Source organism: Astatotilapia calliptera, chromosome 9 (genome assembly GCF_900246225.1).
Source record: "Astatotilapia calliptera chromosome 9, fAstCal1.2, whole genome shotgun sequence".
In the NCBI taxonomy this organism is placed as follows: Eukaryota; Metazoa; Chordata; class Actinopteri; order Cichliformes; family Cichlidae; genus Astatotilapia; species Astatotilapia calliptera.
Genome location: NC_039310.1, coordinates 24,682,287 through 24,709,889, shown reverse-complemented (window position 1 = coordinate 24,709,889; position 27,603 = coordinate 24,682,287). Strand labels below are relative to the sequence as shown.

The 27,603-nt window shown below is 39.4% G+C and overlaps 1 protein-coding gene across 2 annotated transcripts in view; it reads right to left on the bottom strand.

Moving 5' to 3' along the window:
- Positions 1-27,603, bottom strand: part of LOC113029320 (dipeptidyl aminopeptidase-like protein 6) — a 261,437-nt gene that overhangs the window by 221,049 nt on the left and 12,785 nt on the right. The window contains exon 1 of one of the 2 annotated variants that reach the window (XM_026180142.1): positions 4,809-6,371. The exons of the other annotated variant lie outside the window; for it this stretch is intronic. Within the exon in view, the coding sequence (XP_026035927.1) occupies positions 4,809-4,859 (51 nt within the window). The 5' untranslated portion in view covers positions 4,860-6,371. Of the gene's footprint in view, positions 1-4,808; positions 6,372-27,603 lie in introns of those variants that run through there. 2 annotated transcript variants of the gene reach the window in all.

The following is a 27,603-nucleotide window of genomic DNA, read 5'->3' as shown; positions in this document are numbered from 1 at the left end:
AATTAATATTGTTTTGCTATTGTATTAAGATAATATGAGGTTCAGTTTCTTTTGCAAAAAATAAATTCAAATTGCTCATGGGAAAGTTACTTTTTACTTTTATACTTTTTACAACATTTTACAGAGGTTTCACCAGTACTTCAACTTTCACCAGAGGAGTTTTTAACAAAAGCATCATTACTTATTCTAAGAGGAATAAAGAGAGATATTATATTTCCGCCACACTGGCTTCTCTTCATTGGCTCCCTGTTAAATTGAGAATCCAATTTTAAAGTCCTTCTCCTCAAATACAAGGTCTTGAATAATCAGCTCCCATATCTTATCTTAAAGACCTCATAGTGCCGTATCATCCCAGCAGAGATCTTTGCTCTCAGACTTCAGGCTTACTCGTGGTTCCTAGAGTATTTAAAAGTAGAATGGGAGGCAGAGCCTTCAGCTTTCAGGCCCCTCTTCTGTAGAACTAGCTTCCAGTTTGGATTTGTGAGATAGACACCCTCTTGACTTTTAAGATTAGGCTTAAAACTTTTTGATAAAGCATATTGTTAGTGCTGGATAAGTTGACCTCGAATCCTCCCATAATTATGGGAATAAATAAGTCAAAGTCTAGGCTGCTGGGGGCTAGACAAAAGGGAGTGTTTCTTCTTCACTCACCTTTTTCACTCACTGTGTTTAAACACCACTCTGCATTTAATCATTAGTTATTATTAATCTCTTCCAGATGGATGGCTGCCCCCCTGAGCCTGGTTCAGCTGGAGGTTTCTTCCTGTTAGAGAGTTTATTCCTCTATTCCCAACTGCTTGACCATAGGGGGTCATCTGATTGTTCAGCTTTTCGCTGTATTATTATAGGGTCTTTACCTAACAAGATAAAGCACCTTGAGGAAACTGTTGTAATTTGAATTGAATTGAATTGAACTGAATTAAGTCTGTACATGTGCCACCTCTGCAGCCAGGGCTAGGTTTAGTCACCTTGAACCATGTCTCTCAGCCCAAACTTTGTCCACCAGAGAACAAGAATCTTACTGTACATTATATGTGGCTATAATTCTACAATTTGCATCATAGTTCTGAGTCAACCTCAGTCCTTATATGACTTGCAGAGTTATGTTGACTAAATTCAGGATGATGTACGGCAGCTAAATAAGGGAAATTTACTTTAGCAGGTGCTTTCAAAAGAAAATATTTTAGATATATTAAACCAAACCCCCCAGCAGTAACCTTAAAATACACGTAAAGTCAAGGTGAACTGAAGTGAATCTTTGCATCACGCAGCCACGCTCTTTGAAGTTAATGAGACAACAGAAGCACTCACTGGAGGAGCGCCAATGTTTACTTAAACTGAGAACTCAAAACAGTCTAAGGTATTACCATGACAACAGGGACTCTTTCTGGTTAGTCTTTTGAATGCCTCTCCTCTGCTAGAGAAAAATCTCTCAGTCCATTATTCCTTTTTCTCCCCCCCCCCCAATTTCAGCCGAGGGAAACAAATCATTAGTTGCTCAACAACAGAGCCGTCTGTGCCCTTGAAGGAGGATGTTTGCCATGCCAGAGAACAATTAGACATAAACAGAGTGAAAGCTGGAGAACAAGTGTCTGAGCTGTTTCTGAACAGTGTCACATTTAGGCCAGAAGCTCATACATTTGCTGACATCAAGCATACTGAGCTCCGCACATGCTGTACTGCAAGCGAACGGGTGCGATAATAGCCGATGTATCCCATGGTAACGTCTTCACTGTCATTACCCCTTTAGGCATCTGGATGCAGACTTGATGAGCTACAATTTCCTGTGCAGGCACAACACCTTGGGGGTTCTCGCCACCCATTTAAAGTACTATGTGCTTCGCTTGCACACAGAATCCCAAACGGCCAACAACAACTATCCAACTATTATGCTTTGTGGTCAGAAATCACGCTGTGCAGTTTTCTCCCAGTTACTGAGAAGACTTCCCACTGAGGCACTACAGTTAGTCTCAGTCTCATGAGTATGTGCTTACTGTGCAAGAAGCAATCACTTGGGATAATAAACCTGTCAAGTAAAAGTACATTATCTGCTTTGTTGCCATTAGGACTGTGAGAAATGGGTAAAAAACTTCAGAAAATGCTTCAGAAAAACAGCAATGCATGATGCGATACAGTGTGATGCTCAGTTTATTTCCAGCCTGTCTGTTTATGGTGCTAGAGTAGCTTTGCATGATTCACAGATCAAAATAATCCTTATTTATCTCACACTGCACCTTGTCACAGGCACTCAGTTTGTCCTGTGTTCCCTTTAGGCAAAACTTTCTGAAACAGACTAAATGTTCGAATGACAGGAGGGAGGGGTCTCTGTCCTCCAGACAAAACTGTGTGCCTGAAATGACTGCAAAAAAGAGTTTTGGAGCAGTCTGAATCCTGAGCTTTCCAAGTACTGCACAGGGATTACTTGTACATACACTGACCTCATTATTTTCATGATTCACAGTTTAAAGTAATCATTATTTATCTTACACTGAGCCTTGCTGCAGACCCTCAGTTTGTCCTGTGTCTGAAAAATAAATTATCACTTCTCCCTTTAAACTAACTTGTGCCAAACCTACCACCTCATGTAGAAAAAAAATAGTGGAATCTAAATGTTTAGAGTACTCTGAAGTCTGAGTTTTTGGCTCAAGCTTATTACCATAGCTCTGTACTTTAATTTAAAAAGTTTTTTGTAGCTGAATAAAAGTACAAAACCAGCATAATACAGGAACTGTGGCAGTAGTTTGCCAGCAGATCCATCCCATTTAAAATGATGGCTTAATTGTGTTTTGTTGTGTGAAGTGAGGGACTCTCCACTTGTGTGTGAAAATGCCTCCACCATTGTGAAGTGGAGCCAGCAGCAGTGATTAAGTTATTGAAATCTGCCATAAAGTGTCTAGATAGGGCCCAGCATTCAGTGTAACAGTGATCCAAATGTTGTCTATCACTGGCCCATAAAAAAGACAATGCTGTCTCTCGGCCTTCAATCGTCAATGTAGAGTTGGTGCTCACAGTAAAGGCTAGTTAGTAGTTAGGACTCAGGCAAGAAAAAAGAAACTTAGTGTAGCCCTCTCTTACATATGGGTGTGTATGTGTTCTCTGTTTTTAAAGTTAAATTAAGGTCAATTTAAAACCATTGAAATATTAAGCATTTGCTTAAATGTAAATCCGTCCAATAACGACCTGCTTGCAGGTTTCAGATATCACAGGAGATGTTTAAATTCACTTACAAGGGTCATGCTGATGGAAAACCTGAAATATTTTTCCACTTTCAGAAGAATAAATGATCCATGTAGGGGTACTGTAGCATGCTCGAGTTGTAGCTGAAAACAATAGTCTGCCTTTCTGGGATATGCACTTTCCTTTAAATAAGCTAGGTTTAAAAAATAACCCATAGGGAATACCTACTGAATAACAGCCTTCTGCCTTACACTGTGTGAAATTCTGAACTTTAACAAGCTTTTCTTCCAAACAAAAATGTTTACAAGGTTGTCATTATGGGTTGTCTTCTTGCATTTTTCTAGCTCACTGCAGCACTCCTTGTCATTTTAGTGCCACTTGTAGATCAGACAGGCATACAGCCATTGACAGGACTCTTCATTTTTCATTTAGTGAAAGACTAACTCTAAAACCACTAGTTGTCAGGGGGGTAATATATGAGCCAAGTCTTGCACTCATTCCCAAGTAAAATTCAACTTCTTGTTTTTGCCCCAAAGTTAAGTGTTAATTAGTGGGCTTTAGAGATGCTGACAGGCAGTTTTTCTTTTCTCTTTAGACGTGCAACTACAATTAAAATCACTTTCACTTTACATCTCATTCAGTGCAAGCGCATTTCTGATTTGGAAGTTGACCAAAATCCTCATGATAAACACCCATGTTTACTTTTCATTATGCAGGGATCAAAGAGATAAACACACTCAGCACATCCCCTCACAACTTAAGGCCACGGGCAGAAAAAGACGATCTTCAGCCAAGGAACCATTTGGAAAAGCCTGACTCCACACAGCTGTGACCCACATCTTCCAAAATGGCCTTGAGTGTTTGCAGAGCTCGGCTTATTCAGCTATAAATGAAGAAATCATGGGGAGGAATCAATTTTTTTTTTCTTTACCTTGGTTGGTTGGATAAGAATTTCAGCAAGCGTTCAAGCAACATCAGCAAAGGATCATAAGGCATGAAATAATATGATAATGCAGAATGAACTATAATATTCTCAAAATCAAAAATTTAAAGGCTCAAAAGCCTTAAATAGGCAAGATAGTGGCCTTTAATATCCGAAAGAGCCCCCAAAGGACACTTAGTATTCACTCTCCTCATACATACAATCATATAGCTGCCTTCAGCTCCCTGCACAAGGACAGCCAGAGTCATATATCCTGCACCTCACAGCTTTAGATGCAATAAAATATTAATGGGACCCTCCTTGGGCAAAAGGTTACCTCTGCCCTCAGAAGCATCACGAGGCAAAAGAGACAAAGCCAAAACTCAGCAGTCATTATGAATGGCCCCATAAAAGCAGGACAAAACTTTCAAACTCCTTTAACTATGATTCATGTCCCTCTTGGCTCCATTAGATCGGCTGCACTTGCAAGCAGGGAAGGATACGTGAAATTAAAAAAAGGGCGTGAACTATTAGAAATCACCTCACATGGTTATAACGGGCGCAAAAAAGGTAGACATTAATTATATGCATTTCCAAAACATCCGACGCGCGTCAAAGCGCATAGGCTATGGAAAACGGGAACTAACAGATGGGGGAAAGGAACGAAATCGGCGTCATACACTACGTACGAGTCAAAAAGCCGCCTTACCAGTACGTTGCCCTGCATTTTTGCAGTCTCAATCAGACTCTTTTCCTTCATTTTTCCTCCCGTCGACCTTCCGAGCCTGCTTCTAAAAGGTTGGATATGTGGACTTTTGGACAGCTTCTGTCAGCTCTCCTTCCCCGCCGCTTCCCAGCCAGACCCTTACATAGTGAGACAGTTAATAAGTGGGTGGGCTTACAACCTAACGGGAACGAAGGAAAACAACGTGGGCTCTTCGGTGTACTGCTCAATATTTGTATTGACCAAGCTGTCCTTCCTCGCACACACGAACAGCAAACCATACGGTGAAAAATAAATCTAAGTTTGAGTGAGATCACTGATTTTTTTCTTTTTTTGATTTTTTTTCTCTTTGGAAGAGGCGCGAGAAGAGAGAGAGGCAACAGAAAATCCCATTTCCTGTGGAACAGGGAAACTGACACCGTGTTGTTTTGTTTCTTTCAGAAGCTGTACAGATTTAATGGGATGGCCAGATGCAGGTGATCGTCGCTGTCAGATAAATCCTTCAGAGTAAACTGACGCCAGGTCAGCTGTAATCAACTGTACGGTTGACACATATTACGATCGCCGACATGCACTTATTTGCCACGTCTATCTGTCACAAATACATTAAATTCCGCAAAAATTGAAATCCTTAAAGGTCATGGCTGAGGCAAAATGATGCCTGTGAGAATTTATGATGAACTTCCTGTGCTTTTGTCATATGGTGCACATTTTTGCCCCTTTTACTATAGTAACCCTTACCTAAAGCCAGACTTCCTATTGCTTCTTACAGTCACTTGTAATGACCAGAATTACAAGGAGGGGGGAGGTGTGTGTGCGTGTGCGTGTGTGTGTGTTGAGAGAGCAGGTCATGGTACTAAAATGTCATACACGTAGTCTGACAATATCATGACTCCTGTTGTGTCTGTACATACATGGTTCCCACCCTGAGGGAATAATAAATTTAAAGGGCACTTATCAACAGGATAGGAAAGAAATGGGAGGTAAAAATATAAAATTTTCATAAGCTTTTAAACTTATATGCATTCACGTTATTGGACTGGAAGGAAAAGCTTTTTGTACAGTATACTTGGTATAACATGCATAGAAATCTACATGCGACCCAAGCGTTAAATTATAAAATATGAATACCTTAATTAACTCATTACATTTTAATAACTAATTTGGGTTATTCTGAGAGAAAGGAAACCTGCTTGCCATAATTGCTGTGAGAATTAGTTCTAAGATAGAGGTTCCCTGTTTAATATTGATATATGATAATCATAATAATAATATTTAGGGTTTTTTTTTTGTTTGTTCGTTTTTTGGACTCCACAATTGACTCATTGTGCTGGCAAGTCTGTTAAAAAAATTTCAGAACGCTAGCACAGATCGCCCAGTACCTTTTACATGAATGTATGTACCCATGTTGACAGAATGCAATGGTTTTATTTAATGTTTATTCAAATACATTCTGATTTCAGCCTCTACAGACTGTATTTCCATTGCAGTGGCTTTGGACAGTGGAGATAATTGTGGATCCTTGTGTGATAATTACCTGTTAGTCACTTGCTTAAAAAGGTATTCAAAAATAAAAGACAAACAGTTTTCAGAAAGTTTCAGGAAGCCCAAAAGAAAAAAACAAAAGCTTTAGATCGCTCTAATGCCTCTATTAAAACCATAAAGGTAGCACAATTTGCAACACATGGTGCGTGTAGCTCTGTATTTAAACTCAATAGCCACTTAATTACCACTCAGACTATTGACTTCTTCTCTGCACAGAAGCTTCAATGTCATGTGATGAGAAAACAGGAACATGAAAAAGCTTAAAGAGAAGAGCACATACACCATTCTTTCACTGGCAGTTTAAACAACATTACAATGTCTTCTTGAAATGGAGCAAAGCCATTTGTTTCGTATTGATTTCTTTTACTGGAATCAGCAAATATCACGCAAGAGATTAAAACGTGAATGAAGAGAAGGAGATGAAGAGGGCTGGTGTGACAGGAAGAATACTAGAGCCAGGGTGAGATGTGGCAGACCCAGCAGCCGAAAAAAAAAGAAGAAGCAGATGACCAAGAGAAAAAGAAACTGAATAACGTAGCTCATGGATTACTCTGAACACCATTTGTCAGTTACATACAATATATAAACCATTTCAGTTATGTGTATTGTCAGCTTTCAAGATGGAGGCAGCTTTAGTTCTCCAGCTCATGATCTTAATAAATCAATATCAGCCTGAAATCCTCTGAATCTTGACTCAGAGTGTTTACTATACTGAATTAAATACTGTATACTGATGATCCACCGGGAAGCTGTGAGTTCTAAAGCAGCAGTTCACCAAGAGCAGGTTCCCTCAACTGGGAAGTGCAAACAGCATGTCTCACGTAAATCTCATTTAAAAGTGCCTGGTATTAATTACTGTGGATAAGGCTGTCAAAACAACCTAATGGGGGCTTTGGGCTCCCTCGCCAGCAGCTGGACTGCTGACAGAGGGAGAACGCAGAGATAGGTTGCAGGCTGTGCTGCTTCATTACTGTGTCTGCATTTTTTACTGATTTCCTTCATAACAGCTCCATGGAGTTCTGTCAAATGCATGCTTAAAGGATAACCTTCATAACTTACAATTTATAACTCCTGGCACCAAGCGCGTATAAATTGGTGCTTTATGGCTTGTTGATAGGTTCACATTTAATCAGGGAGTATGTATCAAACATGACACGTGAAACCCCCCCCCCCAAAAAAAAAAAAAAAAAAAGCTGGCTGCAGCACACATGCAAGATTGAATTCACCATGTTGTTTATTTCTGTGCTAAACATAGCGGGCCAAGCCAGAGTACATCACATACAGGTGTGTCGGCCAAGGACATCTGTAACAACAATGTTGGCTGTGCAGAAGCAGACAGCAGCTGCCTGATGTTAAGACTATCAGAGAAAATGGCTGGCCAGGGATGGCTAAGTGCTACTACTATACTGTAAAGCTTGACAAAAAAAGGCAGTTGAATGCCACGAACCAGACAGCTGCCAAAGCTAGCGAGCTGTATGGAAACTCTGCTGGTGAGAGAAAATCTGCTGGAGTGTTGATTGCTGCTTTCTGACTCCAGTGTAGAGAGAGACAGTGCATGACTGGCAGGATCAAAGTGCTGGCAACATGCACAGTGCACAAAAAACTGTTGTGTTATCAGAAAGTAAAAAAAAAAAGATTCCACATAATCAGTTACATTAAACAATAAGATATCCACAAATAGTAACTACAGTCTGGTAAAAGTGAAGGTTTCATGGTTATAGAAAACTAACGCCGGTTCATCTATGATTAGGGTTAGGCAGGAAAAACCCCAGTGACTCAGTGTCCACATCCTAGCTCTGACAAAAAACAAAAACAAAAGACAAAGAAGCAAATGAACAAAACAAGGGACACAATTCTAACAAGTGAAAGATCCCTGGTTCAGTCGAAGAAGAAACCACAAATACCTTTTGGTAAACCTTCTGGCATAAAGTCTGCAACAAGCTACCTACTGTGGTGACCCCTAGTCGGTAAGGGTGCAGCTGAAAATAGCTTTGTAACTTTATAGCAAGGCCAAGACCATAGAAGAACCACCTCAACAGAGAAAAGACTTGGCTATGCATCTGCACTTCCAATATTCCCAAATTGGACCGAGAAGAGAGATGGGTTGAAAGAGGAGTCAAAGACGGCGTTTATGTCCACTGTGAATGGCCATGATTGAATAGAGATGGTAACACCAGCTATCAGTCACCTACAATACAGTCTTCGGATCCCTTACTGACATCTTGCCACAATAGGAGACCTCAGTACGTGTCATGATGGAGATACATTTTCTCACACCTTGGCTCATGTGATGACCACACGATCAATAGTGGGCCAACAGCCCTCAGGATCACCTCCAAAGGTGACAAACCACACTAGGGGTTACAAACCTGGGAACTGAAGAACACTATAAAATGCCTTCACAAACCAAAAGAAGTTCAGCTGCCTTCTTTATTCAATCTCTGAAGACTACCATAGCCTGGATAAATGAAAGCTTACACAAACAATTTAGGTGTCCAAGGTGACATTAGGATTTAGGAACCTTTTTAACCCCACCCACGGGTGGATAAATAGCCTCCCACCTGAGGTTTTTGAGAACATCGTCATTTGTGAATTCGGTGAACTCAGTCTTTAAATAATGAAACAACACAGCTTACCACGGTACATTTGAATCGGTAAAAGGTCACTTTCATGAAACCCGCAGCAAACAAACACTCCAAATAATACATTTTGTTTGTGTGTCATCACAATTTTATGTAACATTATGCAGATTGCGAGCTTTCCACATTGCAGTATTACCTGTTGCCATATTTCTGCATAATTATAATTTGATAAAAATAATTCAATAGCTAAGTGCAAATACCAGCTTTGAACTTTAGAAGAAAACGAACAAAACCAAAAAACAAAACATGGAGTTAATTCTGTGCTGAGTTTATTTTCTGGTGAATGGCACTGTAGTAGCATGTCAATTATGTAAGTGTGCCCTAATTTCCAGGGAACTGTGTCTGTGCAATGAACGCATTCTATAGAAGTGTGTTCCTAGTACTAGCTGATAACCAACATCTTATCCAAATACGGTTATGCCAGGCAACCGCAAGCCAAGAGGGTGAAAGCCAGAAATCTGGCTACTACTACTATCATTTATAACTTTACACTAGTTTGCACAGCAGCTACAGGATCGGTCTTTGATCGATAAACAACAGTAATCCCTTAAAACTCTGGTCCAATAGTTAGAAAATACTTCTGTAGCAAAGAGGGCTTTTGTTTATGCCTTTGTGCCCAACCATAGAAGGATTACATCCAGTACAAGGTTTCAGAGGCCAAAAATGGAAGCACAGTTCCTCGAAAGATTCTTGGTTTCCTGCAGTGAAACAACAAACAGGTATTTATATACACAAATTTGCACACACTTAATATTTTCTGTATTCATTTTGCACAAAGAGGACTCTGCATGGCGTTCTTGGCTACATCCGGAAAAGTCCCAAACGTTTAAGACTAGACAAGACATTCTTCTTAATAACCTCTGCATTATATCATGCAGGAACTACAGTGTAACTCCACATGTCTTTGTCAGTATTTATAGCTCTGTTTTTGGGACTGGGTGCATTCCAAGTCAAGCCTCCGAGAAGAGCCAGAAAACCCTTTTAGACAAAAAAATGATTAGAATGTGCTCAAATCCTGGATTGATTGGCCTGGATCCCCAGTGGAGTGAGTCCAGAAAACAAAGCTTCATTCTGATGATGGCAGTCATCCAGCACAATAAACTTAACCGAGATCTTCACAGGACAAATCGATGGTTTCATTATCAACTTAATTACTTGATACCATGGTATCTTCTAAACTGTTGTCACTGTGGTTTTTTGCTGTTGTAATGGCAGCCTGAGAGATACTGAACTTGCCTCAAAGAAGACTAGAATTAGCAATACCAGCCTCAAACTAAATTAAGTCTACGTAAATCGTAAACGAGATGACCACTGAAACCTTTACTGAAACAATAAGCTTGTCTTCAACTGATGTTTATCATTATGTGAAACTCAAAGGGGGTAGGGTGGAGAGGTTCTGGGTAAAGGTAGGTTTGCTTTCAAATGTGGCTCATTTTAGCTACAGGTTAAGAGTGAAAAGTGAACTAGAGATAGCTGCATTTGAAGGCCATTACTGAGCAGCAGGAAGCAACTATCCCAGTCCACACACTATCAAGTGATTTGCATCTCAAACACCTTTCTCTCTAAAAAAAAAAAAAAGAGAGAAAGAAAAATGCCTCACCTCTCCGCTGGTGGGGAGCTTCATAATCTAGATAAGAGCTTTGTGATGACCTTCCCTGCCCCGGACTGTCAAGGCAACAGATCGTTACCATCGCTAATGAACTCAAAGGCCAGAAAAATGGTGCATAAATACAGAGCAAGAAATATGGTGCAATAATGTGGTGTTAGGCTTCAAAAAGGTAACATAAAGGTTTTAATATTTCTGTAGTTCAAATACTACTAACGTAATATACAGATGCCCAAAGTCACTTCTACCAGTTAACAACAGAAAATGTAAAAGTTCTGATGATTATCTTCCAACTTAAGGAGACTTGTGCCTCCCTCCACAACATGATGGAGCCAGTAAGCACATCTGAATATTAATGAAACAGTTGCCTTGAACAGTTGGCGTTTGTCAGGAACTTGGATCAGATTCATCACTTTAACCTGCTCAGGGATGGATGAGGAGTTCCCGCAGCACAGCAGCTGGCTTCGGATTCACTACCCACACTTGAACAGTTCAACAGGATGGAGCGTTGGGTAAAAGTACAAGAAAGGAAAAAAAATCAATGTCAGCATGTATTATTTTTAAATAATATTGCATAATTTCTCCATGTTTTCTCCTCTCTGATTTATATAACTCATCAGGTTCTCAACACGAAGGTGCATTTGCATTTTTACAGGCATCAGTGTGGACATTACCTAACCTTGATTGTAATTTTAATAAAAACCAGTAGGTTTGACCGAATACCCAGAGTTATTTCAGAAATGAATTGGAGCAAAAAGCAGCAATTAAGTAACAATCATCGTTAGTACCTTCTTAATTACTGCTGCTGCTGTTAAACCATTCAAATGTTCCACTATGATGTTGAATAAGTTCACAGGAAAGAGAGTGGAGTTTGCATTTTCTCCCAGTGACTGTGTGGGTTCTTACCAGCTACTCAGGCTTTCTCCTTTAGTCCAGCAAAACTCCCAGATTTATAGGACTTGACAGCAAGATCTTGATGAACCTGCTTATTAGATTAACTTGTGATTTTAAATTGTGTGTGAACACAAATTATAGGCTGGTCATCTGTCCAGGATGTACCCTGATTTCAGGCCTATAACCTCCAACACTACTTATCCTGAATTGGATCAGATGAAGAATTTGATGACTAGATCTTATTTGTTTTGTGATTTTGGTGGGTAAAATGTTAAGAAGCCATCTAGTTAGCTAATTAGCCTAGCGTTAGAATGTGTTTTGTGCACATTTCAGTATTTAACTTGTGACAAAAACAATAATTTCAAAGTCTATATTAATACTTTTATGATTTGCCCAATTTACTGTCTGTTAGAGAATAGGCCTGTTTGTATTATCATGTGGCCCTGGGCTGGTTAGAAGCTCCTCCAATTTGTCTTTGCTAATGTTTTGCTCTCAAGTGGAGGTGGGCAGGTCCTACCCTAGGTTCTGCCTGCTGGTATCCCGTTCTGCCTGCTGGTATCATGGGTGATCGTGGCTCAAGAGTTGGCAGTTCGTCTTGTAATCGGAAGGTTGCCGGTTCGAGCCCCGGCTCTGACCGTCTTGGTCGTTGTGTCCTTGGGCAAGACACTTCACCCGTTGCCTACCCGTTGGTGGTCAGAGGGCCCGGTGGTGCCAGTATCCGGCAGCCTTGCCTATGTCAGTGCGCCCCAGGGTAGCTGTGGCTACAATGTAGCTAACCATCACCAGTGTGTGAATGGGTGGATGACTGAATGTAGTGTAAAGCGCTTTGGGGTCCATAGGGACTAAGTAAAGCGCTATAAAATACAGGCCATTTACCGTCCTTTAATAGCCAAATTATCTTCTAGGAAGAAGTTCTATGGAATAAGTCGTTTAGCCAATGTGGGAGAATTTCTGAGAGACAGAGAAACAAGGACGTAGCCAATGGCCAAATCCTAAGTAAGGTGATGAGTGGAAGGTTGAACTTGTCCTTAAACTAGTAGGTCACTGATGGTCTGATGAGAAACAGTGCTGAAGGGCTCATTTCCCTTGGGTAAGACTCACCTATTTTCTCAAAGCTGGTGCGCATTCTCTGGAAATGAATGCGCACCAGTGAGACTCACCTGTCTGTCTACCCTCCTCAATCTCCTGCTACCTGAGGAACTCCAGCCAGTTGCTCCTTCTGTGGCCTTTTTTTTCTGGATGATCCAAATATGAAACCAATTTGATCTGAATATGAACGTTTCCTCTCCTCAGACCACTCAGACTAGCACTTTTTTGTTTTTTTCGTAGAATTGGCCTCCTGTGTTGTGCCCCCAAGACCCCTGTTTGCAAGGCCCTGTATTAACAAAAATTACACGTCAATAAATCGTTCAAACTGTATATTATTACTGTATATTATTTGGCTATGATACTCTGGTTTTGCCCCAGTTTGTGCCAGCAAATAACCCGAATCTCCGTACACTAATATAGTCAGTTTATTTAATGCTTTTGGCCTCAACAATTCTATAATCATTGGTAGTGAAAGTTAGCAAATGTTAGTAAATATGGCTATCTTCTGTCATACCCACCTGCAGTTGCTAAAGTATGACTGGATAATCACACTTTAGAAAGAAGATTGAGCAAATTATTGCTTTTTATGGTTCATCCGCTTCTCCAAGGTAGACTCCGTGAGTTGACTGGAAAATAACACACCTGTCACTTCCCACACAAAATGAAAACATATTCTCCTTTTTTATAAGATCCTCGGCAGCTCCATCAGTATTTACACGTTGGTCCTTTTTAACTGTCATCAGACTGCTAAATGATTAGAACTGGTTACTCTGCAATGCTAGCAACCATTAAGGCTGGCCTGTGTGGTTCATTTATCTATCAGACAGATACAGCCCACTGAATTTTACAGCGTATTTCCCCCCTTTCTTTGATTAATTTCATAAAGTATACCTTCAGATGTAGTGCTAATAGCTGCCCTGCATGTTTCAAATAAGCGAATCTAGCACACATCTAAGTGCAAAATATATTTGATCTCTACAGCACAGAGATAAAAGTACACAAATGCACCAGTGCATTTTGTAGTTACCGTTACCTAGAGGTTGGGTGCAGATAATTGCTCCTGTAGGTTTAACAATCATTTTGGGTCATAAGGCCCCAAAATCAGCAGTCCAGTCAAGTTTATTTTTAAGGAAAGGCACATTTAAAGTACAAGTGCAATTCAAAGTACACAGCAAATTCAAAAGTGTTAAATGTTTTGGCGTTAATAGTCTTCTTGCAAAAGTAGAGTTAATTTTACTCTAAGCAGAGTCACATTCTTTTAATGTAACTCTGAGGTGTAAAATGATAGTTCGAGTGTTAAAAATTAGTGTTTCTCTGTCAAATCTGGAGGTGTTACAATGGAAACATTAACTCTTGACCTCTTAACTCTGAACTCCTACAGGGGCTATGACACCAATAGAGTAAATTCACAGACTCCGCCCCCAGCACGGCTCCAATCGAAGCTGAAGTGAAGCCGTTTCAGAACATTTTGCACTACATATTTGAGTTGTTTGCCATGCTTGGTAAGTCATTTTTTCAAAGATTGTTTCAATTATTATTATGAGCTTTTACTTCTGTGGCTCTTTGGAGTTGAGACAAAGCTGTGTGAAAGGCATTAGCCATGTTGCTCGGTGATAGCATAATATTCTGTTTTAGCTAGCTGAAAGGTATTGTTTGCGGGCAAATACCACAGCCTTGAAAAAAGCTTGCATGTGAATTTTCAGTCAAACTTTTGGTCAAATACACCTAAAACAATGTCTAGAACAGTGGTTCTTAACCTGGGTTCAATCGAACCCTAGGGGTTCGATGAGTTGGTCTCAGGGGTTCGGCAGAGCCTCCGCCATGACATGCACAGCTCATTTTGTGCACCAGTAAAAAACATATCTATGTCTTGAATTTGAAAAAAATAAAAAAAAATTTCACTAAAGAGGGGTTCAGTGAATGCACATATGAAACTGGTGGGGTTCGGTACCTCCAACAAGGTTAAGAACCACTGGTCTAGAATGTGAAATGTTGGTATAATGGTGCTACTTGAAGCCTGAAAACGATCGCCCAGAAAAAAAAAACGAGCAAACAGCAGTAGCTGAGGTCCTGACTGGGTTCTACGTTAGCATAGATCCCTCCAGAGTTTTGTGCACACGGTTTAGGTAAAAAAAAAAAAAGGTTGAGGTTTTACATTTAGTTCAGTATTACCTGTTGTCTGTGTCCTTGTCTTTTGGGAAAATACTTTACACAAGTAATGGCTCAAAGAGGATTCCTTTTTTTTTTTTTTTTTTTACTGTGCTGCAATTGTGTGCTGGATTATTTATGCCATTAATTAATGTCAACTAATTTTTATTCAATCTTCGCACAGGATATGCTTGTGAAGATGGAATATGGGGGAGAGCAGAAGTGCGTTGAAGTTCCACAAAGGGATGAATGAAGGACATGCATATTGTATTGAAGAAATAAGTGATGAGAATGCTGTTATTTGCATTTACCATGTCAGACCTTTTGATAAATACAATTCTAATGAAAGTGAGACCATGTACACTGTTACATCTTTCAGAAAATGTTTTGAAATTGTGGTGCACAGTTCAGAATAAATGTTTTTCAAAAACCATTGCATCTTTTTAGTAAATGTTTATTTCCAAAAGAAATATCTAGAAGTTCAGAACAGTAAAATTCCTGCTTTTTAGAATGAATTAGAAGATAACTCTTATGTAGTTAAACTAAAATACTCTTTGAGAGTTAATATATAAACTCTTAACACCAAGTGTTAAATTATCAACTCCAGACAGATTTGGTGTTTAACACTAAATCAGAGTTAACGTACCAACTCTCCAAAAAGAGTTAAATTAACACTCTCTGGTGTGGACCCATATAGACACTTTAATAGTGTTGAAATCAAATCCGACAGTGTTAATTTGGACATGCTGGATTTGCTGTGTACTTTCTATATAACATGAAATGCATAAAAATTGGTATCAATCAAAAAGAGATACAAAAAGCCTCGATTTAAGCCTGAAATTTGCTAAACGAGCTGGATTTAAAAAAGGTATGGATTGGCCTGAAGTCAGGTCTATATATGAGGGCTTTCAAGTTTTATCACAGCAAATAGGGTTTCTCTGTAGACCTGGGTATGATGCATAGGGGCTGATAATTGGACAGCAGTGTGTTGGCAGGTTTGACTGTAGAGGGATAAACCATTGGTTCTTTTATGCAGCCATACACCATCTTGAGCCATCAGACACAGTGATTTATCAAAAGAGCTTATTCACTTTAACAAAGCGCCGCTCTCTGCCATCATACAGCTGCACTAAAATCTTGTAGTTTCTTCACTTTATCATTGAATAATGAAACTTTCTTTCTTTGTAATTTTTGCTGCTTTGAAATGAACTGCATTCATACATTACCCCTGGAAATGGCCGTCTTTCATTCCCAGTCAAGGCCCATGGATGCCAGATATTTTCTGTGAGCGCCCATTTGGGAAGATTAACTACAGGAATATGCTTTAATGTCTGATAACAGGAGAGTCATATCACATACCCAAGGTGGTTTCTGGGGCAACAGCGTGGCCATCAATCAGCAGGATGTAATCTTACTGGAAATCGTTGTCAGCATGCAAATTAGTGTCACATTTCACACACAGCCTGTGTGTACATGCCAGAAAAACTAGAAAACATCTGGTAAATAACAGTGGAAAGCTGCATCTAAGTGCAATGTGCGTTTGTGTGTGTGCGTGTGTGCTTTCCACGAAGACAATGCATCACACGGGAACTTTTATTAAGCAGAAAGTGAAAGCACATTACAGAGAAAGAGAATACATCACCAGACAAATACAACAGTTGCATCAACATGGTCTGTCAGCACACAGTGGTGTATAATAATCAAAGTCTAAAAGTTCTTATCGAATGGAAACCACAGTATTTATTCCCATTTTAAAATTCACCTCATAATGTGAAAATTATAGATGATTTGGATGTGGGTTGCCTTTTTTTCCTATTTGTGCTGCAGTGCATCAAAAGAAGCTGAATGCAACCATCCCTGAAATAAGCCAATATGTTCCCTTTTGACAAGTGTTGATCACTTTTACCTGCAGTTTGCAGGCATTTATGCAGCAAACTTCTATGTCAGTATGAGTGGATCCAAGGCCTGCTATTTTTAAACCTAATGGGATGCATCTACTCTGCAGACATTAGGAACTGTGCTAGACCAAAGAAATAGTCCATTGTGTAACTCCCGGGAAAAACACATTCACAATTTTTCATACAGATAATATAAAAAAAAGATAAAACGTGTAATGTGTGACAGTAAGAGATGCTGGTGGGTAGACTTTTATTACCTTTGGACAAAGCTTGGCTAATTCCTCCTCTTTATCTTTGGTAGTGAGCTACTCCGTCTGATGGGTTTAGTATCAGTCTGCCAAATGTTCATGTAGTATATCAACGTAGTATTCTTCTGGTCTTCGACAATCTACATGTAACCATTTTTAAAGGATCTATAAAGGTAGGTAACGTCGGATCATTTAGTGACACAGTCATTTTAATTGCAAAAATTTCCTCTTATATTATTTTAATGTGGCACCATCGGTTTATTCTATACTCCTAGCTACGAATGTACAAATCAAAAATGAGAGTGCTATCACCCAATCTAAATTACAGTAAAAATATGAAAGAAGTTTTCTTTGTGTTGTGCAACATATCAAAACTTGGCACATCAAAAATGTTCTAATAAGAGAGACTAGCATTACTATTAGCAGCAAGGTAATGCATCAGCTTTTTCTTCTACATAGAACAAACTTCTACAGTATTTGAAATATGTCATACTTACATGTTTCAGATCACGAAACTAATAAAAAAGCAAACACACCATCAAATCATGACATTTGGCATGACCTTAAAGATGCCACTCATGCTCGAAAACCATCCATTGTTGCTGAATTAAAACAATTGTCTAAAGAGGAGTGAGTCAAATTTCCTCCACAGCAAAATAATGTGAAATTTAGGGGGCAATTACTTTTTCACACAGGCCCATGTAGGTTTAGATAGTTTTTTTGCCCTCAATAAAAGAAATCATCACTGAAAACTGCATTTGTTTTTATCTTTGTAATCTTTGTCTAATATTAGAATTTTTTTGATGACATGAAACATGTAAATATGACAAATATGTAAAAAAAAGAGAAATCAGGAAGGAGAAAATACTTTTTTCATACGACCATGGATGTCCCAGTTTCACCTTCTGCATCACTATCACCATCTGCAAGCACTGCAGTTTCTAAGGATGAAAAAACCTATGTTAAAATGCCAATTACAGACCACAAACATAGCGCATGCTAAAAAAAAATGCTCACAATTATTATCACTGATGTTATTTGACATACTCAAAGTCTTTATGAGTAGGCTATAGGTTTAAGCTCCAGAGTAATTGTCCCACCCTGCAGTCATTAAGACATACATTAACTTTATCATTAAGAGAAGAGATAATGAGGCACAAAGATTTATCCCTGAGGCTCTGCCATGCAACAGACTGCACACTTGTAAGCACTACCTCTATAGGCTAAACCAGGCTACTATAACAGGCAGGGCTGAGTAGGAGTTTTTTTTTTTTCCCCCACATTGCACCTGTATATCTGTCCCACTTTCTGCTGTTGTGTACAGCTTGCTGCTCCTTTTAGATTTTACCATCTCTGGAGGCACAAAACCCATTAAGTGAAACTAATATAAACAGGCAGCAAGGGTGAGGTTCAGCAGTTGCAGAATATCAGAAAGTATTATGCTTTTGTTACACTTTAATGATGGCTCAAGTTTAGAAGTGAGCTGAAACGATAGTTGATGGCTTCACCGATCCCTTCATCTTTCAGAATCCCTGCTATTTTGCCACAGAAGCACTCATTATTATTGGCTGACAGTACACGGCATTGGCCCCGTGCTCTTCATCCATCTGTATTGATGTGCCAGTGTGTCCATAGATGTTTTGGCAACACATAGTGGATCTGTGTTTGCATGCCTCCTGAGGATGATTTACAAAGCATTGATTTGGAAGCTCGCAGACTGGAGCACAATAAAACTGTTGTTTATGTTCAGGCAGTGAGTGTTCATTGTCAAGGGGAACAGCATCTTGTTTTAGGGCAATGTAGAGCACCATGGGAGTTAACACAACAAATCATTCCTTTTTAACTGCCAGGGATGCGGGTGACAGATGAGGCTTGTGCGATGCGCAATACACCAGCTTTTTCGCAATAAGTCAATAAAATTGCCTCTACCAGTTATATGAAAATGGGCCGCTGCAGGGCCATGATATACATTTCAATAAAGGCGGCAGATTGGAAGTGCAGCGAGACAAGGACAGAGCTCGAGAAAACAATATGTAAAGTCACGGCCAAGCCAGCAGTGTGCCAGGCAATCAGGCCAAATAGGGCCAAATGACTGTCTTGGTTCAAATGATTATGTGAGAGTTTAAATTCCCTTTTAAAGGTGGTAATGAAAATCCCTGCACTATTTAAGTGGCAATTTAAATGCCTGTGGTGATGCAAAATGTGCTCCAAACACAATGTACATTGACAGTTTAACTTACAGGGTAACAAAAAGATGTATCAAGATTTACAAAAGAAAACACAAAAAAGAGCAACCAATAGCCTAAAAACAGGAAACTTTTGAGTTTTCAAACCACAGAAAGCAACTATAACTTTGCCAGAAACTAAAACTGCTGCTGTAAAACTATTTGATCACATTCAAAGCAGGTACACAGCTAATATACTTTCACCTGTTATCAAGTAAAGTGATTCTAATTAATGGATCTGACCGGGAGGTCTCTGTGTTGCTCAGTGTCAGCATGCAGAAACACACATGGGCAGCCAGGAGCGAATATAAGATCCTCAAGAGTGCACTGCTGAAAGGCAGCTAAGGAGATGGATATAAAAAGGGATTTCACAGACTGAGCTATTCCCTGGAACACACTTACTATAATGAAAAGAAGCTGAATTATGGAACCACTGGTTTCATACAACAGGCCGTTGTGAAAAGGGTTTTGCACCTTCATAAAGTGCCCTTGTGGCTCCTTTCGAAGACGCACTGGGCTTCTCAGAAACAGACCTGAACTTGAGTTGGAAGTGTAAAATAATAGCTGCACTGGAAAGAAATTGGCTCCATTTCTTTTGACTCGACCACAACAACATCAGAAGCTTGTAAAAGTCAGCACTTGCATCCTAAAAAGATTTAAAGGCTAAATTTTCTCTGATCAAATCAGAAAATAAAAATATGAAACAACACAGACTCATCAAACAATGTGGGCTTCATAGATATTTGGCAAACCTTCTGGAGGAAACCTGGTCTTGTTAGGAGAGACGGCATCCATCCCACTTTGGATGGAGCAGCTCTCATTTCTAGAAATATGGACAAATTTATTAAACCCTCTGTGGTGGGGCGTGGTCTGTGATGCCGTGCAGGGAGGGCGGACGCACCTGCACGGCATACTTAATCACGCCCGCCTCGTTAAAAACACGGGGACTCAGGGGTTTGGGTGTTGTTGTGGTGAGATGTAAATAAAGATGGCTCTGAATGATACTCCGTGGTCCCGCCGTGCCTTATTCTCACCACACCCCCCAAAATATGACTATCCAGAGTTGGGACCAGGAAGCAGAGTTGCAGTCTTACACGCCTCTCTGCAGCTTCTCTCCTCCTGCTACTCCCCCAAAAACCCATCTCCATAGAGACTGTCAGCTCCAAAAAAGAAAAAAAACAAACAAACTAAAAACCAGCAATAAACATCTTAAACATAAAAAATCACAAAGAAAGAACAATACAGTATCCACATCTGAACCAAAGAGTAAAACAGTGAAATGTGGATTATTAAATATTAGGTCTGTCTCCTCCAAGTCTCTGTTAGTACATGACTTAATAATTGATCAACAAATCGATTTATTCTGCCTTACAGAAACCTGGTTGCAGCAGGATGATTATGTTAAAATTTGAATTTTAACATTTAAAATTTGAATTTGAATTTAGTTTAAATGAATCAATACCCCCGAGTCATTCTGGTGGGCGATATAAACGATATACGATAGAAACAATATAAATAAACGATAGAGATTTTGACTATATCGCTCTATCACGATAGCGCATGTTGATGATGTCATCAAGCTGCGCCTGTTTTGGTCGAAAGCATTGCAGCGGCTACAACCATTATCGTCTGTAAATTATGGCGGGCGACAGTCATAGCAAAGAGATTAAGCACTTTTGAAATATGGGGAAAGCCAAAAACTGCGCTTGCTTCACTTCCATAACATTGATTCATTAATGTTGAATTCTCTCGCAGCTGTTCTATTCCCATGTTGTTGCAGTATATTAATAACTAACCTCTTATTGTGGATGAATGATCTCAGTTGTTCTCCTGACTGAAGTTTGGTCCGTTTACAGCATCTTGCTATGCGATTGCATTTGTCCCTAACCACCAGAATCCCTCACGTTAACTTTTATCGAGTGGAAAAAAAGTTGGCGTTCATCCTCCAGCTTCACTGTGCTAATGTTATGCTAACATAGCTGTGTCGCTAGCAAGATTATATACCAGGTAGTCCAACTTCAGTAACCCTGCAAATGCAAATGCCACTGCTGTTTAGTTTTCTGTCTTCATTTATGTTGGAAGTGGTAGCAGAGCTGTACGTTTTAATAAGTTTCAAAAATTTCTCAGTCAGAACATGGTATGAAATGTTTAGGTGGAAACTAGCGAGCTAACTTCCGGTTAACTTCTAACTCCGTTAAATTTAATAAATTCTGTTTTCATGGATGCCTGGATGTAAAACTTAATTGTTACACCCCATAAAGCAGCAACGCTGATGATTTAATTAAAGATGAAAAAATTTAGACCGTTTTTAACTCTTAGTGTTCGTTTGACTTTGGGACCTGAAGAGGACGGAGTTTTGGACACAGATTACTCCGCGAATCTTTTCACTACGGCAGCCGTAATGCTCTGACAATCCATCAAGCAAGCAGTGCGGCTTACCAAAGTTGTACTAAAACATTTTTTTTTAACAGATTTTTGCACGCAGAAATCGGTTTGAGGTCAATAAGCACAACCAGAATTCTTACATAAGGCACAATCTCAATTTTTGAGAAAATTAAAGGATTTTTCACATTTCACATGAGATTTCTTGATTATCTGATGATATGACATACTTGTGGTTACTAAACAAAAAGTCCAGAACTTCAGCCATTCTAACCCAAGTATTAAAACAAGAAATTCACCCTCTAAAAACAAATTCACTTTAATCTAATATCTACAGCTGGAGAATTTTGGAATTCTACGACAAACGTTTTCCAAGTGGTTCACAAACAATAAATTAGACATTGATTTGGTGAGATAAAGAGTTATATTTCATGAGTCAGCAAGTGCCAGTTCTGGACAACAAAAGCATTCTCTAATATACTTCAAACAACAGTCATTTCAACAGTTATTTTATCATTTCAAAATGTTAGTACAATAACACCACAACCAATGTCCAGTGTGACTTCCAACAGTTCAAAGTAATGGGCTTCCATTGTACTGGTGCTAAATATAACTGAAAGCATTGAAAAATATGGAAAAACATTGAGCAGAAACAGACTGATAAGTGAATCCTGCTACAGATTGACAAGGAGGTTTTTGCTGCAGCACCCTCTTTTGCTAGACTGACCTAACAAAAGCCAGCACCCACTTAAAAGCTGGTAATGGAATACACATTTTTCCCTAGCAGTGGTTGCTGACTGTTATCTAGGCCTGTGTGCCTGAGGCTTAATGAGAAATTTATTAAGTGGATACACTCAAAAAAGTAAACTAAGGCATTTGTTTGATTAATTCAATAAACATTTGTCTATTTAACATGAACATATTGAATTTTTGTTTTTAAATCATTAGCACTTGTTGGTTTAACATAAAATAACAAAACGTTTAATGAACTAGATTTGCATTCTTCAGTTCAATGAAATGTAACTATTTTAAATCAACAACTCTAAAACTGATGCCTAGTGCGCATGCTCAAACTTCCCAGAAGTGAAGAGGCGGGAACGTGGACAAAGTTATGTGAACTGCCGTTTCCCTCTGCGGAATCTTCCACACTACAGGTAAGTAATAAATAACTGAAAGTATCTTAGTCAAACTAAGTTATTCCATCGGTTAATTGTTCAATAACGTTTTTAACTCCGAATGTGTAACTTGTCATTTTTCCAATGCAAGTCTGCATTGGAAATTAGACAGCGGGAGCAGAGCAAATACAGTGAAAATCGGGTACCGTCTAATACCAGATTTCTAATCCGCTCTGGCTATATTTATATCATTATTAGCATTTCCACTTATTCCTTTTCATTTTTTCTTGTTACCCGTTTCTGTAGCTAGTCTTATAGTGTTTTGAGCGGTCATTGATATGTTTAATACAATATTTAACACGTTTGTAATTCCCTTTCATGGTAAATGAAGTTAGCTAAAGCTAATATGGCTGTCTTATAGAACTTTTACCTTGCTCTGTTAGCAGTAACTTTGCTTTTAAATTACGGTTATTGCAAGACATGGTCTTTCTTCCTTTTTTCATTTGCATTTCTTCTTTCTTTCTCTCTTTTTTTTTTAAGCGTTTGGCCTCTCGCATTGATGTAAGTTAAACTGTAGCGTGCGCGAGTTGCTAAATATTAGCTGTGTCCAAATTCAGGGGCTGCATCCTTCGAATTGACTTGAACGCTAGTGCATGGGAAAAAGAGCATGAACACGAGGTCAGAGGAAAAGGCAATGGCGGATAGTTATGAAGATTGCCTGTAGGACCTTTACCGTAACTACCAGCATCTTTATTGCATGGTGTGAAACACTGCTGTTACATTTTGCAACCGATTGGATATTTATCCGTGAATTTTATATTGCAAGAAGTATTTATATGTTTTTGGATTTTTTAAAATACATTTGCAACAAAGTAAAAAAAAATCCACTGTGAAATTTTTATAAAATATTTTATCTGTTTTCTTTACCATAGTAACACCTCAAAGAAAGCTGCCCCCTTTTTCTGATTGTTTGTGCCTCCTCTTTAATACGTGGTAAGTTTTTGCCATCATACATTTTTATGATAGTTTTATGATTTAATCAAAAAGAAAAAAAGGGTGCCAATAAAACCATCCTTAAAAACTGCTTCTCTTTTTTTCTTTCAGTGACATGTATGTGGCAGTGCAAGCGTTGTTCCATCAGGGAGAGTAGTGGGTACAAATTATTGAAACACTGTAGATTACATCACCATTATGGACCCAACCAGTGTTATCTTTGTATATATGTAAATTGTCCATGCACATTTAAGACTTGGTGTGGACTAAAAACACATGTTTACAGATGTCATTCTTCTCATTTTAAACAGACAGCTGTCAGTTCAGTCACTTTTAGGTGTAAGTTATGTGACTGCAGTGACCTTACCACAGAGAGAGATTATTTTGGACATATTGGATCACATTTATGAAATAGTGAGTATTACAGGCTGCTCTTTCAAGACAAATATCTTTGGTACATTTCACACAAAAAGAGGAAGCATCATTTAAATTCACTCAAAGATTTCAAGGTAGGTTTAGTGGTGTGTGTTGACCCAGCACAAAATTCTGATGACCCTGAAGTAGGGGTGGGCGATATAAACAATATACGATAGAAACAATATAAATTTGGCCAACGGTAGAGATTTTGACTATCTGGGGATGGGCGTCCAGGTACACACCGGCTCACTCCTTGGCGGCCGCTTATCGGGGCCTGGAGCCTGGGGCTCGCTCGGGCCACTTCGGAGGTGGGGTGCCCTCAGCCTCTCGGCCTGGGGCTCGGTCACTCAGGCACAGCTGGCTGCCGGCGGAGCTCACGGGCGCGTCACTGCAACTCCCCCTGGCTTCTGCTCCGCGGCTGCTGAGTGAGCCCTCATCTGGGACTCTCCTCAGCTCTTTCTGGGACAGTGGCGCGGCTGCCCCTCTGTTAGTCTTCCTTGGTCTCTTGTGTTCTGGGGGCCTCTGGATGTCTGGAGTTTTGATCTCCTCCACACCTGCTTCATGCCCCGGAGGACGGGGCTGTGGCCCCCCCCACACCCTCTAGCAGATCATTACATGAAGGAACCTTTTAAAAAAACTAAAAAACAAGCGCGTCCATGCTCACAGGTGTACACACGGGTGATCACACCCACAAACTACACCCTTTTTGGCTCCTACCTCAAAGCACACTGTGTTCTGTTGATCTTATGTGCTGCACAATAATGTTTAATATTTAGTATTTACTGTCATATTCCCATATATCATTGTGATGTTGTTTATTCTATTACTCTTGTTCTCTTCTGCTTGTTTTCTTTTTTCTTTCTCAACAGGTGATCCAGGTGATCGATATATGCATTTTTTTTCTTTTCTTTCTTTTTTTTTTTTCCTGCCCATTCTGTTGGTTTTTGTTTTTTGCCCTTCTCCCCCGTCCCTCTTCTCAGCTGTTTCTCTTTCCCTCTTTCTTTCTCCCCTTCTTTCCTCCAGTCAAGTCTGTCCCGTATTCAGCAAGTGAAAATAAAATAAACAATAAAAGGTGAATCAAATGGACCATTATGGCAAGGCTGGGATGGTCAATTTGGTAAAGTAAATCCGTTGGGCATCTTTCTTTGCCTTTAGACAACAATTCTTATGGCAAAAGAGCCAAACGGGACAGGCAAAAAAAAAAAGAAAAAAAAAAGAGAGATTTTGACTATACCGCTCTATCGCGATAGCGCATGTTGATGATGTCATCAAGCTGCGCCTGTTTTGGTCGAAAGCATCGCAGCGGCTACAACCATTATCATCTGCAAATTATGCCAGGCGACAGTCATAGCAAAGAGATGAAGCACTTTTGAAATATGGGGAAAGCCAAAAACTGCGCTTCCTCCACTTCCGTAACATTGATTCGTTAATATTGAATTCTCTCGCAGCTGTTCTATTCCCATGTTGTTGCAGTATATTAATAACTAACCTCTTATTGTGGATGAATGATCTCAGTTGTTCTCCTGACTGAAGTTTGGCCCGTGTATAGCATCCTGCTATGCGATTGCATTTGTCCCTGACCACCAGAATCCCTCACGTTAACTTTTATCGAGTGGAAAAAAAGTTGGCGTTCATCCTCCAGGTTCACTGTGCTAATGTTATGCTAACATAGCTGTGTCGCTAGCAATCACGTAGCACAACATTATATACCAGGTAGTCCAACTTCAGTAACCCTGCAAACGTGACTGCTGTTTAGTTTTCTGTCTTCATTTATGTTGGAAGTGGTAGCAGAGCTGTACGTTTTAATAAGTTTCAAAAATCTCTCAGTCAGAACATGGTATGTCATGTTTAGGTGGAAACTAGCGAGCTGACTTCCTGTTAACTTCTAACTCCGTTAAATTTAATAAATTCTGTTTTCATGGATGACTGGATGTTAAACTTAATTGTTACACCTGGTAAAGCAGCAACGCTGATGATTTTACTAAAGATGAAAGAATTTAGACGGTTTTTAACTCTTAGTGTTTGTTTGAATGGAAGAGGACGGAGTTTTGGACCCAGATTACTCCGCGAAGCTCCTCACTATGGCAGCGGTAATGCTCTGACAATCCATCAAGCAGTTCGGCTTACCAAAGTTGTACTAAAACATTTTTTAACAGATTTCTGCATGCCAAAATCGATTCAAGGTCAGTAAGCACAACCAGAATTCATACATAAGGCACACTCTAGATTTTTGAGAAAATTAAAGGATTTTAAGTGTGCCTTATAGTGTGGAAATTACGTTATACAGAAGAAAAGAATATATCGCGATATATATCGCTACCGCACATGCTTCAAATTATATCGCGATATAAATTTTAGGCCATATCGCCCAGCCGTATCCTGAAGGTGTAGGTGCTAGTTGCTGTTGGAACTGAGTTGGTGTCAGGAAGTAATCATTCCACTGAAAATTTGGCAGAGCTTGTTGAACAGAACATAGCTGGGATATTGTTAAAATTGGAATACATATTTTAAATACCAGCCACAGCAGTAGATGGCTTGGTGGAGGAGTTGAGTTTTTTGTTAAGTTCTGCTTGTACTTCAGTCACAAAACGAACTGTTGAAGAGGTATTCAAGAGCCATAACCTTTATATCGGTCAGGCTGTTGTTGAGGAGCTTGCCAATAATGTGTGCATTTCTAACCCTGTATCAAAAATTTTAGCTAAGTGTGGCCCTCTAGGAACTTCATTTAAATGAAAACAATACTATAAGGTTAACTTTAGGGTCGTAGAGCCTGTTGAGTACATTTTATCTGTTGATCAACAAAAGTCATGTCAGTACATTCCTTTATTAAAGTTATTGCAAGAATTATTGAGTCAAAATCACTTACTTGATAGAGTGATTGAGCAACAAGAAAGGACAAGAAAAAAGTGAGGATTTGGCTGATGGTCTGAGTGTTTACAGGTCTTTCCGAGATGGCAAACACTTTAGAACCAATAGCCTTTTAGCTGTTGACGTGCTGAGAATCTCCGTTACACTTTACATTGATGATTTTGAGGTTTGCAATCCTCTTGGAACCTCACGCAAAAAACACAAGCTTTGTGGTATTTGTTAGGTCTTGGATAATTTGCCTCCAGGCTCTCATTCAGCACTAACATTTACCTAGCTGTTCTTTGGAAAAGTGATGATTTAAAGACATTTGGGTTTGAAAAGGTGTTGGAACCCCTGTTAAAAGATCTTGTGATCTTGGAAGAAGATGGTGTGTTTATTGCTCAGATGAATGAGTTTGTTAAAGGCACCGTAAATTGCGTAATAGCTGATAACCTAGCTGCTCACGGGCTTGCAGGTTTTGTTAAAAAAAATTTCTGGGAAACACGTATGTAGATTCTGTGTCGCTAAGAAAAATGAAATTCAGTTTTTGACTGCAGATGTTTTTGAGTGTAGAACACGTGAACTCCATCAGGCTCACTTACAATCTGCATTGGAAACCTCAAGCCTGTGTTGTGGGGTTAAATGTGACTGTGTTTTGACTAAAAAAGTCTCTCTCATTTTGATGTTATTGCAGGCTTTACCCTGGATATAGTACACGATTTATTTGAGGG